This window comes from Armigeres subalbatus, chromosome 2, assembly GCF_024139115.2.
Source record: "Armigeres subalbatus isolate Guangzhou_Male chromosome 2, GZ_Asu_2, whole genome shotgun sequence".
Lineage (NCBI taxonomy): Eukaryota > Metazoa > Arthropoda > Insecta > Diptera > Culicidae > Armigeres > Armigeres subalbatus.
This window is the reverse complement of record NC_085140.1, coordinates 105,965,996-105,983,894: the sequence shown is the minus strand read 5'-3', so window position 1 is coordinate 105,983,894 and position 17,899 is coordinate 105,965,996. Positions and strand designations below refer to the sequence as shown.

The window sequence follows — 17,899 nt, the reverse complement described above, 5'->3', positions numbered from 1 at the left end:
TCCGTCGAAACACTTGTTCTTTCTGCATGGTCTTTAGTTTTCGCATTGCTTGCGTTTATTATATTCACTATTTGTTCTTGTGTCATTCCTGACTCAGACGGTTTGGAGTCACTCGCACCCATTATCACTGAATTTATTTAACTGATTTTCCGTTAGGGGTGATCGGGGCAATATGGGCCACCTAAGGAAATCGTTCCGAAAAGCGCTGAAAAGCTCAAAAAAACATCATTCAAATGTAGTTGACTTATACTAGAGAATGTTACCTTTCATTTAACGTCGATGAATGACGAAAAATGCGTTTGGAAATTGTTGGAATGCACTTTTGAAAATGTATTGATTTCAATGTGTGTTCCCGACTATACGGGGCAATATGAGCCACCATTTGGGGCAGTATGGGCCACCCATTCAAAACGTTTATTTAGGCGAAAAAAATATCGTAATATAGAAGAATATGATATTCCTACACCAGTTTAGAGTATTCCATACCAAATAAAATTAAAAACCGCCCAACAGCGGACCAAATCGATTTGCCACTCTTCACCGTTTGAACAGCCACATTTCAATTGGCCAATGGTCATTTTTTCTGTTTCAATCGCAGTAATGCGCTGTTGTAATTTTTCCGTAATGAATCTTACATATATGATAATATTCTTGTATTGGACAACTGAAATTTGAACTTGTTCGTATTTTAAGGCCTGATATCTTGCTCTGTACAGGTATGCCCATATTGCCCCATAGAGACTGGTTTTGGGAAAAAAAAGTTTTATGTTAAATTCAGATTTGTATCAATACAAACATGTGTGTACAATATTCAATTTTAATATATCTTTTGATTGTGGTGTATTTTTGACCTGTATTTTAATCAGTTTTGTGTCAAAACCTTATTTATAAACTTCAAATCTTATAATAATTTTGCCTATGCAGCGAAAATATACATTTTCAAGTGTATTTTCATGTTTGAATTGAATTTTAATGCGGTTTTCACGTTGATGCATATGTGTAGCATCCTCTTAAAGATCATATAACTTTTACATGATAAAACTTGTCAATAAGCTCAAAATGAGGGTGGCTCATATTGCCCCGTATGTTCATATTGCCCCTACTACCCCTATAGTCGGTAATTACACATTGCACCAAAAATCACTTTTTCCGTTACGGTCAGCCATGTAACGAGCTTGCCGTAGGTTGTTCGGATAGAATGAACTTAACGAGGAGAAGGTCTAGTTGCAAGTGTGTTCTGTATTTTTCCAAACTTCTTAAGTTAACTTATCATCTAGGAAATAATGGTTGAACGAGGAGTGAGCAAACGACGGTCGGTGTGTTTAACAAACAGCGTGAATGCACATGGTGCTTGTTGTGCACATGTGGTAATAATTTGGAGGTTTCATAATAACGAAGAGTAAATACAATACGTGTAAAATTGGCCTAGTGAGACCTTCTCATTAGGTCAAGTACGGGTGGTCGGAATTTAGGCAAATAACTGTGTCGGATTGAGGAAGTGTTTAATTTATGGGTTTGTGCAAGAATACACATTTTATACATGTTTGAAATATGAATCTTAGTGTGGTGTTGTATTACTACACTAGGTGTAAACTGTGATAAACTGCGAACTGAAATATTTTCTTTTTGGACATCAAATATATAATTTCGACATGGAAAATGCATATATTTTGGACAGAGTCATTTTCTCCTAATTTAAAAATGGCCACCTACAGATCTCGATGGTATGACTTACCTACACGTATCCACATTCATTTAAATGCATTTATTTGCTTAACTGACATAGATTAAACCAGAAATTAACATTATTTCGCAATCTTATCGATATCATTGAAAACAGCCTGAAAGTTGGCAATTAATGGTTCATCCATGTACTGTACATGGGGTGACCAATAAATGTCTGATGAATAAAAACATAACTTCATTTTGGTCACTCCTTTTTCATCCGTCTCAAGTTCATGTTAAGTGATTGGAATATGTTAGTATCTCAATTACAATCATACTTTGGCCACAGGACTTCAAGATTGCCGTTTGAACCAATTTAAACGTGTTTCAGGTGCATGTTACGAAGAGTCCTATAATGCATGTTCTCCTGCATACTGGCGTCCAGCAGGCACTTTGGTAGATAGCTTTACATTTTAGAAAATTTTAAAGACAAATAATAGTTGATTTGTGAATTCTCATCAGGAGCCGCTAGAGTTGAGGTAAAACTATGCAATGATTATACTTTCAATAAAAATTTTCCTACACATTATCTAAAATTGATCGAAGAAGCTCAGGCTTGTCCAAAATATGTACATGTCCAAAATATATCATTTGCCCTAGTTATTGGTAAAAAAAAATCGCTCAAGACTTTATCTAAGAACATATGTTTCCTAAAATATCTATTTTAAAGATTCCTTCAACAGTAATGTGACCAGCAAGCTGCCGTAATCTGAAAAAGTGACGTATACGCCATTTTCCAATAATGGTGTTAACGAGTACTACTTATCGAGCTCTTTAACAGAAAAATTGGAAACATGCATGTTGTAAAATGGCTGTTACGATTACGGCAGCAAGCGTCCTGCGAAACGCGGGACGCCTATCTGGATTACGTCACTGACTTGAAAATGAATTATTCGACAAAAGTGCATTCCGCATAGATTTTGGCCCAAAAAAATAAATAAAAATATTCGTAAGACTGCAAAAAATCAGTAAGAACTTTTAAAAATGAAATTGAAAAATACCGCGTCCCGCGAAACGCCTGGTCACATTATTCAACAGCAGATGGGTGGAGCAAGATGGCCACCCTAAGCGAAACTTTCGTAAAACAGTAAAAGGCTTCAAAATGTGTACTGTAGATTTGTCACTAAAAAAATCTGTATAAATGCTTTTTCTTTTGTATCGGTATATAAACATCCTGATTATTAAAGTTTAAATATCCGAAAAATTTGGGTTAAAAAGATGATTTTGTGTTGCTCATATCTCGCGTAACATATGATTACGGCTTATAAACCAAACCCATGATTTTTCATTTTCTAGCATAAACGATTGCTTTGTAAATGATTGTTTATCGTAGGTAAAACTCCGTACTTAATATCTCTTAAGAAACACATTTTTGTGTTATTTTGAGTGAACGTCTCATGAACCATTTGCACTATAGTGGTTTTTAAGTCCTTTGTTGGCGCCCTTAACTACCATGCAGAATGTTTGCTTTGGTTTTTAGGCCGTTCACTTTTTATTGTTTTGCCTTTCTCGTACAACAAAGTTGTACCGAAAGGCTATCATTTCACTCTGAAAACGAACTTTTTACAGGAACATCTGATAGTAAAGTTTCTTATACCATTCGACTCAGTTTGATGAATCGAGGTGATGTCTGTGTGTGTTCATTTCATTTATTTAGTTAACATCTAAACAGATAACACTGAATCAACAATTTGACGCCACAATACACGGTTCGAGGCCGCATCTCTCCATCCTCGGATACGCCCCACGCTCGCCAAGTCGTTCTGCACCTGGTCTGCCCATCTCGCTCGCTGCGCTCCACACCGTCTCGTACCTGCCGGATCGGAAGCGAACACCATCTTTGCAGAGTTGCTGTCCAGCATTCTTGCAACATGTCCTGCCCATCGTACCCTTCCGGCTTTAGCTACCTTCTGGATACTGGGTTCGCCGTAGAGTTGGGCGAGCTCATGGTTCATTCTACGCCGCCACACACCGTCTTCTTGCACACCGCCAAAGATGGTCCTAAGCACCCGTCTCTCGAATACCCGAGTGCTTGCAAGTCCTCCTCGAGCATTGTCCATGTTTCATGTCCGTAGAGGACTACCGGTCTTATTAACGTCTTGTACATGACACATTTGGTGCGGTGGCGAATCTTTTTCGACCGCAGTTTCTTCTGGAGCCCGTAGTAGGCCCGACTTCCACAGATGATGCGTCTTCGTATTTCACGACTAACGTTGTTGTCAGCCAGGATCCGAGGTAGACGAATTCCTCGACCACCTCGAAGGTATCCCCGTCTATCGTAACACTGCTTCCCAGGCGGGCCCTGTCGCGCTCGGTTCCGCCCACAAGCATGTACTTTGTCTTTGACGCATTCACCACCAGTCCAACTTTTGTTGCTTCACGTTTCAGGCGGGTGTACAGTTCTGCCACCTTTGCAAATGTTCGGCCGACAATGTTCATGTCATCCGCGAAGCAAATAAATTGACTGGATCTGTTGAAAATCGTACCCCGGCTGTTACACCCGGCTCTCCGCATGACACCTTCTAGCGCAATGTTGAACAACAGGCACGAAAGTCCGTCACCTTGTCTTAGTCCCCGGCGCGATCCGAACGAACTGGAGTGTTCGCCCGAAATCTTCACACAGTTTTGCACACCATCCACTGTTGCTTTGATCAGTCTGGTAAGCTTCCCAGGGAAGCTGTTCTCGTCCTGTGTGTGTGTATGTATGTTTGTGTGTCTGTATGGTCACTTTTTTAACCTCAAAAACTCACACGATTTTCATGTACTTAGACTCAACTGATTTTATCGCAACATGTTGCATTCCGCAGAGCCACTCTTCTAATTACATGCTATTTAATTTCATCAAGAATAATTAATGCGTTTGCAGCTGACAAGGAAAATGGTTTAGGAAGTTTTCGATTTTTCCCATATAATCGGGACTACGATTGAGCAGCTACCATGAGGCTATCTGACGTTTATCATCTTTCTCTTGCTCGCGCACAGACGGAATAGGATTTGTTTTCATACGGAAACGCTTCGGAAGCGTTTCCGTATGAAAACAAACCCTATCCTTTCCGTGCGCGTGCAAGAGAAAGACGATTAAACGTCAGATCAAGATTTTTTTTATGTATACAGGTTATCCGACTTCGTCAGTAGATGGGAATAACCAGCGCGGGGGGGGGGAACATACATTTTCAGTGCAAAACGTAAACAAACGAGCATAAATTCCATACAGAAATCCAAGATGGCTGAGTTGGGGATATTGACAAGTCGGATAACCTGTACATAAAAAAATCTTGCGTCAGATAGCCTTATGCTGTAATATAGATTACGTTTGGTCAATGGGTTAGAAACCTCGCTACGGCAATATCGATAACGCTAACGCAACGAGCAAAGCTTTTCAAAGCTTGCAATGTGGAACGTGTTGAACACGAAAATTAATCGACGAACAACATACGCGCTTTTAAGTGTAGAGCCGACTCGATGATGTTTATTGCCGGAGCATTCGCACCAACACAGTTGTAAGTTTCATCGTTGGCAACAGAAATTGCACTCGATAACGACACGATTAACTGCTGGTTCGTACGCTCGTGGCCATGGTGGTGTTTGCGTTTGCTTTGTGTCATACATTGGAAGGGGAAAAAGAGGGGTTTCATTGATGCTTCAACATGCTGTTTGGTTTGGGTGGTGTGTGGTATGATGGGTGATGTGGAGTTATGGTGAAATTTGGGTGATTTCAAGGGCAAATATGAATATAGTTTTCGTTTTATACATCTCCTTATTTCCATACTATATTATGTATTCGGTTTAGTTTGTCTTCTATTTATATTTAGGAATCGTTCAAAAATGGCATCGGGGCCTTGGCTAAGGGGGGTGGGGGTGTCGATCGTCATAACTTGATCGATCGATCGTCATAACTAGATTATAACATAATGTGATGGCATAACGATTATAACATAATGTTATAACATAACGCGATGGCATATGAGCAAGTCAAACCACCTTCCTTTTGCCAGTGGAGATATATCAGCTTCCACACTGATATTCTTCCCTCCCCCTTCATACGGGAGCTTGGCAGAAGGAAGGTCGTGTGATATATGCCATCATAAATATTGCCCTCCGCTCGCTTTCAAATCGACTTCTATAAAAACATTCTTCATGCCTGCCGTACCTTTCGGCCCTAATCATATGGCCCTAATCATATGTTGCTCGAGATATTTATTATACCTATGGGTTATTATGCCTGTGTTGTAGAGAAAACGGAAACGGTCATAGTAGGCGTATAAGAATAATTATTGTCGTTAATAATTAGAAAATAAATTCATTTGCATTTTCAGAAAAAATATATTAAGCTCGTTTAGTGGAATGTATTTAAACCGTCTAAGACGAATTAAGTACTGTCCATTTAATTCCACCAGTTAATTTTCGTTATCTTTGCAGATACGTATTTCGACCACAACTGTGTGGTCGTCTTCAGTGTCTTGTGTCTTGTACTTGACTCGACTCATTTGCATTTGTTTGTTCATTCTAACCAGACATATTATCCACTATGAGTTTACTCCTCACAAGAGGTTACGGGTCCCAGTGTTAGCAGTTAGTAATAACGAATTAGAATCCCGGAATCTAACGGCTGGTTGGCAGAGAAAATTGAACCACTTGGAAATTTGCCGTCCAAACTTATCTTGAAGTGGAAGACCTTTGGGAAGCCGTCGAGCCCAAGAAGAATGCAGATGAATCGTTGGCGGTGGTGGACCCCGTGAAAGACAAGAAAGCGGGACGCGAAGACAGCTCTGGAGGCTTGGAAGAAGCTCAACGCGGCGTTCGAGGAAAATGGCTTGACGTGAGAAGTTGGATTGCTTACAAGCTGATTCGGACCGACATGGAGTCCTACGGAACTATGGAGGCGTACGCAAACAGGATGATTTCCACGTGCCATCAAGCTGAACAAAATTGGGTTTCCGATTCCAGAACGTTTCGTCGGGGTTTTCCTGCTGGCCGGACTACCGGAGCGGTATCAGCCAATGGTCATGGCGAAAAAACTTCGTTCGTTGCTAGGGGTTTCAAACAAAACCACAAGCTCACCATGGCAACGAGAAAACACAGAAAAAATTTGGCGCCGCCCAGATGGCCGCAGTGAAGGAAGTGCAGCAAATTTGGCCACATCGCGAAGTTCTGTCCGGAAAATCCAGGAAGTAAAAAAGCTGACGCTTTTTGCACGGTGCTGTCGACAATACAGGGCCAGGATGCGAACCAGTGGTACCTGGACTCAGGTGCAACTAAGCACATGACGAGGGATCTGCAGCTGCTAGATGACGTGCGCAACGCTAGCGGGGTAGTTTTTGCTGCCAACAAGGAGACGATGAAGATTGAAGCGTGTGTACAGCCACTATTTACCCGGTGTGCCGCAACGATGGAATGAAGATGGAATTCGTGTCCGCGACGTGCAGTTCATCCCGGATCTGTCGAACAACCTTTTGTCGGTGGTACAGATTGTGAAGAAAGGCTTCAAGGTTATATTCCAATCGACAGGCTGCGAAATCCTCAACTCCGAAGGTATAATCTAGTGGCAACCGGAATAATCAAGGTGAATACAAACAGGTGTAGCAGTATGCCAATTTTATGATTCAGCCATCTTGGATTTTTATATGGGGAAGCCACCGAGTTTGTTTATGTTTTGCACTAAAAAGGAATTTTTCACCCCCGCGCTAGTCTCTCCCATCTACTGTCGAAGTGAGTGAACCCTGATATAAGAACCCTGGGAATAATCGAGAACGAGTTGTTCAAGCTAGCACAGGTAAGAAAACCCGGCCAAGCAATGTTGAGCTCTGCATGTGCCTCTCTTTCGATACCTGGCACAAGCGGATGGGACACCTCAACTACAGTAGCGTGAAGAAACTGGCCGGTGGAATAGCGTGTGGAATCCAAATTTCCAACGATAAGCCCAGGACTGCGTGGTGTGTCCGATGGGGAAGCATACCCGGACTCCATTCAGTAAAAGCGGTTCAAGAGCTGAAGAATTGCTGGAAGTGATTCACTCAGACGTAGCGGGACCAATGGAGGTATCGTCACCATCTGGAAGCCGTTATTACCGTAGCCGTTACCTCATTGACGATCGTTCGCGTAGGATGTTCGTGTACTAGAAGAGGTCCTCGGCCGATTCAAGGAATTTCAGGCGCAGGCGGAGCGTCAGTGCGGACGAAAGATCAAGATCCTGAGGACAGATAATGCTAAGGAGTATATCAATAACGGATTTTAAAATTTTGTTGAAGCAGATGGGAATACGCCACCAAACAACCAACGACTACACGCCCGAGTAAAATGGGCAGGTAGAGCGTGCACACAGGACGATTACCGAGCGTACGCGGTGCATGCTATAGGCTACCGCTTGTACGATCCCAGTACGAAGTGCTTCCTGAAGAGCAGAGAGGTGAGTTTCATCGACGAATGCACTGGCGGTTTGCTCTACCAACGAGGCAGCAACGCACGGTGGTGCCGGTGGACTTTGAAAGCGCTCCAGGTCAAGTGTCAAATGTTCCGAACATTCAAGACCATGATGAGGTAGCATACGAAACAGCCGAAGAAATCTCTGAAGATGAAGACATCAATGACACTTCTACTTATACTATTGTTGAGATGACTGTGCTCCCTTCGCAAAAATCTTCAAATCCACCTTCTCAGTCAAAGGTGTTGAGGCGCAGCAGACGTACTACCAGGCAAGTACAAAGATTTTCATTTGCAAAGCAAACGACTTCCCGTGCAAAACATTTCTCCGAGTCCGACCATATGATTCAAGCGACTTCGAGGGGTTCAGCGATGTGGATAGCAACCCCGATTCATAACAGTGCTTGGCTACAAATTCGAGCCGATGGATGACCACGAACGATGGGAACAGCGACCCGAAGAACTACAGGGAGGCGATGGCAGCCCCGAACTGGAAGAAAACGATGGCGGAGTAATTAGAGTCGATTCATGCCAACAACACTTGGACGTTGGCTGATTTCCCTCCAGGACGGAAAGCTGTAGGATGCAAGTGGGTATAAAAGATCAAGTATGACGTCGCCGGAGAGATTGTTCGATTCAAGGCTCTAGCTACGACGAAGTGTTTGCTCCAGGGTTACAGCCATCTACCTACCGGACGCTAATGGCAGTTGCACCGAAAAAAAGCATGGTGGTGAAGCAGTTCGACGTCAAGACCGCATTCCTGAATGGCGATCTTGAGGAGGAGGTATATATGCGGCAACCATGTGGATTCGTGCAAAGAGGAAGCGAAGGCATAGTCTGCCGACTTAATCAAAGCTTGTACGGGCTGAAGCAGGCGGCAAGAGCGTGGAGCCAGAAGCCACATGAAGAACTGGTTCGACAGCAATTCGAACGCTGTGTATCCGATCCTTGCCTGTATCGGAAGAAGTTGAAGGGGCGATGGTGCTACGTACTAGTGTACGTCGACGATCTCGTAGTTGTGAGTGATGATCCGTCTATGATTGAAGCGTTCGTGAGGAAGCTGAAGCGCTCTTTTGAGATCAGCGAACTGGGTGATATTCGTCATTACCTAGGGATGGAAGTATAGAAGGATAAGTACCGGGATTACTTTCTGAGTCAAAGGAAGTACATTCGAGAGCTAGTCAAATCAAGCGCATTGACGGAGGCCAAAGCATCCAAAACACCGTTGGACCCTGGATACATCAAGAGTGAGAGCGACGGGACGCCGCTGGAGACCAACACCGTATACAGGGTTGTTACGGAGATCCTGGAATATTTTTCGCGCCAAATCCGCGCCGACTAAAATCAAATCCGCGCCATTTCCGCGCGACATGAAATCTATTTCGCGCCAAATCCGCGCGACCCAGAACTGACTTCTCAAATATACGTGAAATATCAGTTTTGGTTACCACAATTAACTAAACATAATCTTATTTATTTAAATTTGTATCAAGAAACAAATAATAAAAAAATTCAGCAGCAAAAAACGAAAACTCCAGCAAAAGCTAGTCCGAAATTTGTGCGGAAAGCTCTTTTTCAAATGCTTGTGACAAGTATATCTAGGAGGAAATTCCTCCAATTGACACCTATTTTTTCGTAATTCTCCGACAAGAACTCCTGTGTCGTTTTTAGTAGAATTTCAACTAAAAACTTCAAGAATATCTGCAAAAAAATTCTGCAGAAATTCATCATTCGTGCTCACATTCATTCCGGAGATTTCTACGGTGAGTACTGCGGAAATATTCGCGGAAATCATCCTGGAATTTTTTTTTGCAGAAATCCAATTGCTCTTGGAACTTCTGAACTTCTGGAACTTCTGGAGTTGTTCCAATATTGTCTGGGATTTTTTTCTGAGAACATCTGTGGAAATCCCTCCGGATATTCTTGCAAAAGTTCCCCTGGAAAATCAAGCGGAAATTCATTCGGAAATATTGTAATAAATTCAAGAAAACTCTTCAAAAACAACCTACGGAGCATTTTCAGAGAAAACATGTAAAAATTCCTTCATTAATTCCTGCGGACATCGGAAAATATTTCGTTAAAATCTAGACACAATTTTTGAGAATTGTTTACAGAAATTCCTGTGATCATCGCTACAGGAATTTCTAAAGAAATCGCAACGTAAATTTATGCGGAAATTTCTCTCGGAGTCTGTAAAAATTCTTCCGGAAATACATTCAAAATTTCTTTTATGAATTTCTGTGGAAATCGCTTTGGAAATGTATGCAGACATTCTTTGGTGAATTCCTGTGGATAATCTTCTAAGCATCGTTTCGAAAATTCAATATGGCATTGCAGCGGATTTTTTACAGTAATTCCTGTGGTTCAAGGCAAGACCCTCGCGAAGAATTCCTCCACAAATTTCTTCATAATTTTTCGGTTTTAAAATGCCGCATAAATCATCTTTAAGCTGCTTTAAGCTGTAAAGATATTTATTAAATTCCTCATAGAATCCTTGTAAAAATTCTTCAGGGGATTTCGTAATCGGTGAGTTATCTGAAAATATCGCAAAAAATGCTCCTAGAATTACTGTGTTTTTTAGAAATACCTTTTGAAAATTACATTCTAATGTTTGAACGAATTTCTGCTGAAGTACTTATTTAAATGAGGCATCTGCATCAAATTAAGGAACATTTTTGTATTTTCAATTGCTGAAAAACCCTTATTCGTTTAAGATGAATGCTATGGAAGCAATATTAAATGTTCAACACTATATCTGAATTCTTGACGAAAAAACTATCGAAAAATGATATAATATAGCATGCTATGTGGTTCCTTACGATAATCAATCAGAAACTGACACATATCTCGGGTGTTCATGTCCTTCAACAGACATGTTTTGTATGTATCATGCTTTAAACTGGTTTACAAATGACAACAAGTGGCACCTCTCTCCTCATAACATTTGTTTAATGGATGCTCAAGAATGTAATCATGGCAATTAATAAGGGCTTGTAAATATCCGAAAATAATGTGAGTAATTGACTTCAAACGTAAATTTTATTCTCAACGACATTTGCTCACAAAACGAAAATAAAGCCCATCTAAAATTTAGATTCTAGATAGATATAAAACTAATTTTCAAATAAACATCCTTAGATTTAGCATTTTATTTGTAAAAATTTCACCTAAAACTAAATCCGCGCCAAATCCGCGCGAAGTCCTAAAATCGTTATGTAAATCCGCGCCAAATCCGCGAAAACCGCGAAATCCGCGAAAATCGCGAAATCCGCGTAGTCGTAACAACCCTGCGTATACCAGTAGCGTATCGGCTGTATACATAGCTGTGAACACCCGACCCGACATTGCGACTGCGGTATCTATTTTGAGCAGGAAGACGAATCGGCCCACTTAAGAGGACTGGACCGAGCTGAAACGTGTGGTACGGTACCTCAAGGGTACAGCCGACTATCGACTACGACTAAGCAGAAAAGGTGAGACCGGTACCATCATTCTGACGCCGACTGGGCGGAAAATCGAAACGACCGAAAATCCCATAGTGGTTTGGGATCAAGGTCAACGGAGGAACGGTAAGCGGCGCAGGAAGCTCTTTTGGTTAAAGCTACTACTGCAAGAACTGAACGACGAGCAGCGGGTAGTTATCCACGAGGACAACCAAAGTTGCCTGAAGATCATGGAGAGGGAGAAGCTAACAAGAAAAATGAAACATATCGCAACGAAATTTCATTTTATGAAAGATCTCGTTGAGAAGCAAGAAATGAAGTGCGTGGTCTGCCCATCCGAAGACATGGTGGCCCGGCAGGGACGGGAACGGTTGACATTTCTTTTTATCATTCGTTCTGCCACGCAGTCAAAGAAAAATAAAACCACGGCAGCCGCAGCAGCAGCCACGGCCAAGCAGACGACAGTCAGCGCATGATTTTATTATTTTCTCTCCCCACAATTAATGTTTCTGTACGCTCATTTCATGACGTATGACCGTTTTTGGTGGTAAATGATTATTTTATTACTCCCAGCTCATTTTAGAGGCTAGAACTGATGAATTAGTACCAACAGCTAGCATTCTTTCTAGGCTTTGCGCCACAGGCAATTTGACTCGATTCTGTTCTGTTTGCGCTGCGCACGAACCGAAACAAGAAATCTCATGCAAATGCTGACCGCACCGACGGCTCGACTCTCACGCAGCAGCAGGCAGCAGCAAACAAACAGTTTGCCTCATCAGCAAAAAAATGTCACAATGAGGCGTACATTTTTTTTTTGAAAACTGTTTCGGTTTGTGCGGTGCGTGAAATTTGACCGGATAAAATGTAAACATTCGCATAAGCACAATGTTTTGCTGTACATTTCCCAACACTTGTGGCGGATCTATTAACGAATCCGTTAGGGCGCACAAGACTAGAGAAGTTAGTCAAGTTGATTGGACTAACTGTTGCCGTTAGGAGGAGTGTTGTAGAGAAAACGGAAACGGCTTTCACGGTTAATGCTATTTTCGTTGTTTCAAATTATCTCTAATTCATGCAAAAACTATTTCACTTGGTTTTCTGAACACTTGGGAGCATAATCAGTGGTTAAGCGTTTCTCAAAATTAGCTAAAATATTGTCCTAGCTGAGTTTGCAATACCGCCCCTAGCCGATACATACTTAAACAGAGGTGCGTCCACGTTCCGAGTCGTGGGTAGGACAAATAGGAAACGCCGATTTGGGCACCAGTACCAGAACACAGCTAGTATCAGCTTTAAGCAATTAGCATCACTTCCATACGTTACCACAGGTAACTATACCGTGCTGTGCCCTTATTCCGTTCACCTAAGACAATGCGCTATGTCTAAAAGCTCTAAAAAATACCCGTTTAGTATTTTGAAGCTGCAATTTCGCTACATAGTGTCATTTGCTATATACAATTGAAAATAAAATATGTTGGGATGCATTCATAGACTTAGGCTCCACTAGTGAAAAAAACATTGACAAATTATGTGGTCCTAATTCCAATCATCTGAAATGGCATTGTTCCTAATTCCGTTCATTCGTGTTCCTAATTCCAATCACCCGAAAAACATTTGATTTCTTGAAGATGCTAATACCAGGCATCATTTTTCTCACAAATCCATCTTTTCATTTACTATAATATTGCAAATAAAAAGCTTAAAATGTAATTTCCTTCCAAATTTAAAATACAATGAATGATATTTCCTTAGTATAGCCAAGTTGACTGTTTTTTCGTTTGTTTCACTTACCATTCGAGATATATTCAACATGAACATTGATGCTAGCTGGCCAGTTGCATCAGGTACCACAGAGAAGGCCAGATACTATTCCTTATCGGAGTTTTACACTTTAACCTCAACGTAATTTTGACTAGAGCCTGGATACTAGACCTTTAATTCTGACCTGAACCTTCCAAAACAATGTCTCTGTTCGTTTGGAATTGTTCGTACCACTGTTTCGTTGAAATTGAATATTCTTGAAAGTTCCTGTTCTTTATAGTACCGGATAACCCTACTTCTACGAAGTATTCACGCATTTCGGTAAAACATAACCTTATTTGCATCTGAGAGAGGGCAGTGTTTTTTTTATAGAAATTACCATGAAATTTCCGGATAAAGCTTTCAAACAAGAACGCCGCAATTATGCTGTTTAAAACTGTCCATATTCTCCGGAAACCCTTTCTTAACATTGTCCAGCATTCACTTTATAAATCATCATTAAATCATTGACTGAAAAACTGTATTTTCCCGGCACGAGTTGAAAAAGGTCCCATAACCTGTCGTTAACGGAATTCCTTTCGGTCTGCCTGCTTGTGGGATAGAATTTCAAATATTCACCATTCACCACTCATATGGCTTCATGTACGATGTACCTTTTCTTGCTCATAGATTAGATTATAAAACACAGAACTTTCGGAATCCATCCTCCAAACCCAATGAACGGAATAAGGAACGAGTAGATTTAGAGGTACCCTTATTCCGGTCAAGATATTTTTCACTTTTCACCATTTTCTATCGAGAAAATACAGGCAACAATTTGGGAATACGCTATAATGTTACCTGTTTTGCCTTGTTATGCTGCTGTGTTTGAAATCCAGGACAAATTTTCACTTAAAAATGCTTAAATATTATGACAGACGTTCTTAGCAAGTGGGTTAATGAAAACAGTCAAAATGGCGCTCGTAGTGACGACCAACAAATTTTGTTTAAATTTTCACTATTAATCGCTAAAAATGACGCTGGTTTTCATTTCATTTCATGCATACATAACCATAGAAAAGTATAAGGATATTTTTCTGCTATTTGTAGACAAAAACTCTTTATTATTTATCATTTTGTCTTGCGTGAACGGAATTAAGCGCTGATTGGAATAAGGGCACAGCACGGTACATCACTGTCAAAAATATCTATATTATGATATACGTGTCGTTATACATTTTTGCGATCCAGTTTTCCGCGAGCGGTAATGACCGCCAGCTTTCCTGTGGGCTTATATCTGATTTGACGTTTGCGGAGGTGAACTGCACCCACCGTTCCCAGCATTTTAATCAATGTGATAAATAAGAAGGTGCTGATGAGATGGATTCACATCAACGTTGGCATTATTTCTTGAATGGCGATCTTTTGCAAGCGGAAGTTATGCCGTTGATTTCAAATTAACAACTTACCCGTGGTAAAGGTTAATTGAATCCAACGGGGGTAGTGGATCGAACATCAGTACAGGTTCCTTTTCTTTCTTGATGAACTGTGCGAGCGGAACTTTCTCCTTGAAATCCGACAGGACGATGTGTCGCAAGATTGCCCTCGGAGGTTTCTTATATCTATAACGCAGATTGGAAAACATTGAATTATTGATGTTATTACTAAATACATCTTTCCTCCTGCACATTTACCTTTGATACCTTTTTGCAGTGTACTGCGCAACGATTTCATCCTTGTTGTCAACCCGATCCAACACCGTGCTAACGTTCCGTTCCAACCATGGCAGAATCTCCGTATCTCGCCAGACCAACTTCGACCGACAGACGTACATCGACGTGAGCTGTTGCAGGGCAACAGTGGCCTTGTCGTAGGTGCTCGCAGCGAAATAGCTGTGCCCGATAACTCGGGAGTCCGGCTGAATACCCAATTCGTCCAACAGTAATCGCAGCACGGACGGGAACATCAGCAGCGCATACTGGAGGGCACGATCGGCAGCCTCTGTTCGCTTCAAGAGAAACAACGCCAGGGGTACGAATATGCCATGTTCGGCAGTTGCGACAGGTTGTTGGTGGTCTCCACTCATCATATAACTGGACCAACCAGTCATACTGTTTGGCGCGAATAGCATAGAAGTCGATCATAAGAATGATCGCCAGCGGGTCATTGACCGGATCAAAAGTGAGTATCAGTTTCGCTACTTCAAGAGCGGTCCGAGAGCACGCACGAGACTCGAGGTACTGCGAGTGCTTGAACAGAGTTATGAAAAGGGCTCGATTCTCCTGACGCCGATAGTCCAGCCGGCAGGTGCCTTGCGTCAAACTGAACATGGTATGAAACGAGGACTCCAGTGCAAATAAAGCGTGCTCGATCAGGTCGGAAGCCATGGCATGATCCTCGGACATCTTACACAGCTCGCTTAACTGAATGAGAGAATCCACAAGATAAGGATACTGATTGATAATCTTGATTATGGTGTCTGAGTCTGAGCTCTCGATCAAGGCAATCAAGAACTTTTGTTGAAAATGCCGGTACACAAAACTGTGCTCGAATTCGAAATAGATTACATTTTTATCAAAAATCCCTTTGGATGTACCTCCCACGGATTGTTCTGGAGCCTGCACTAGGTTCATAATTAAACCGGACTCGCCCAATGGTGGCCAGCTGCCTTTGGGATTGACCAAGTAAGTGGACTTCAAAGTGCGCGGAGCTCCCCGATTGTTACGCCTTTTATTCTGCTGATCTGCCACCACTTTGCTACCGAACATGCGCTTCATTTCATACTGCGGATTAAGGTTCTTGTGTTGAATCGTGAGCAGAGATTTTCCCCCCCTGAAGCTGGGACCGGCTTCGTCTCCCGTACCGTTTGCTCTGTTCGCCACGGCTGCGCTGTTCTCCGACTTTCCGTAATCGGCGAAAAGCTGGTCCACCTCTTTGACCGTTTTGGCAAAGTCGTCCTCGACGTCGGCGTTGTCTTCACTGCTACGGCGAGCTGAATTGGCCACATATCTGCCAGTACGCTTCTTCTTCTTGCATTCGACCAGATTGGTATTTTGCGTCCCTCCGGCGGCGTCCCGTTCCGTATCGTCGTTATCATCTTCTTTGACTTCGCTTTCCGAGAGCGACTGCTGTTGGTTCAGCTGGAATTGTAATGAGAAATGAGTTATGTAAGATGAAAACTGCCATAATACACTTTTGTACAATCTTAGATCGTTTAGCAGTGCTGTTACCTATCTCGTTAAAAAAAAGTAAAAAACAGCATTTGAAAGGTTAAGAATAGCACTGATAGGAGCAATTATTATCATTTTTTGCATGATCATATTCAGATTAGTATTTCAACATACTTGTATTACTGATATGGTATTATTAAAATATTTAGTAGCATAATTTTATATGATTAGCTTAATAGTTTATTAAAAGAGAAAGTGAACCTTATACAATAATTATTTCAGTGAGGTCAAGGAAGCAAGTAGAGGGAATGACGGCTTTGGCAGGGGGTTTTCTATAAACTAATTATGCTCAAATTTGGCATAAACATTCTTTGCATATCAAAGAATATTGTGGCTAAATTTCATAAAATTTGGTCAACAAAAACCCCCCTGACAATAATAGAACGAAACCTGCCAAAGCCGTCATTTCCCCTATATTAAGTTTTCTTTTATCTTTATTAGAGATATTTGCAGCCCTCGGCTGGCTCATCTCTTCAAGCTTAAAATATTTAATAGAAACTATGTCCTACACTGGTCTCCGCAAAGATGAGAGGAGGATAATAAAAAATAAATATTAAAATATTAAATCCGACCGTTTCTTTCAATATTAATATGTCTTCCTTGACCTAAAATAAGGTAACATTTTTTATTCAGAACGTTTGTTTGTATCCGCCTTTCTCGGTTTTTCAAAACGATATAAAAGTTAAATAAATTATTCAAATTAAATTTTATTAAACATACTTTGAAGCGAGACATACGACGTCATTGCTCGAACATTATTCTGACTTCTTTGTCTTGGCCATTTTTATGAGAAGCTTTAGTTTTAAATTTTTATCAGGACATTCACCCCGGAAATACCCAAACATATCACCTGCTGAAGATATTCAATTATTGTACTTACCAAATCAAATCGATTTATATTGATTTTCTTACGGGTCTGACTGCCCACACTGTTGGTATCGTAGTCCGCATCAGCCCCATCCGAAATCTCATCGATGGGGTCCTTGATCTCGAGCTCGTTGCCCTGCAGCTTCCGTAGAATCCGGTAGGACATTTTTTTAGCGTCACTTTTTTATATAGTCTTCTGTTCCACGACCTTTCAACCGTGGCCCGTAGGTTCTGTAACTATATTGTAAGTGGGAACGCGGAAGGCAACACGTTTGATGACGATTATCACTTACGCACTAGTGCTTGCAAATTAGTTCACGATGCTCATCAAAGTTACACATCCAGTGCCACGGGTTTTCACCGGAATCAATCCACCGATCGATTACTCTGAAGACGAAAACTGCGTGGTGCAAGTTAAGTGACACGAAACAAAAACAATAAACTTTCGTCCGGCTGCAGAAGAAAAATTGCAGT

The 17,899-nt window shown here is 41.4% G+C and overlaps 1 protein-coding gene across 1 annotated transcript in view; it reads right to left on the bottom strand.

Annotated features, from left to right (window-relative positions):
* LOC134210589 (ribosome quality control complex subunit TCF25-like) overlaps positions 1 to 17,899 on the bottom strand; it is a 55,853-nt gene extending 37,954 nt beyond the window's left edge. The window contains 5 exon segments of the mRNA XM_062686704.1: positions 14,798 to 14,950; positions 15,023 to 15,359; positions 15,362 to 15,406; positions 15,409 to 16,468; positions 17,439 to 17,899. Coding sequence (XP_062542688.1) covers positions 14,798 to 14,950; positions 15,023 to 15,359; positions 15,362 to 15,406; positions 15,409 to 16,468; positions 17,439 to 17,591 — 1,748 coding nt within the window. The 5' untranslated portion in view covers positions 17,592 to 17,899.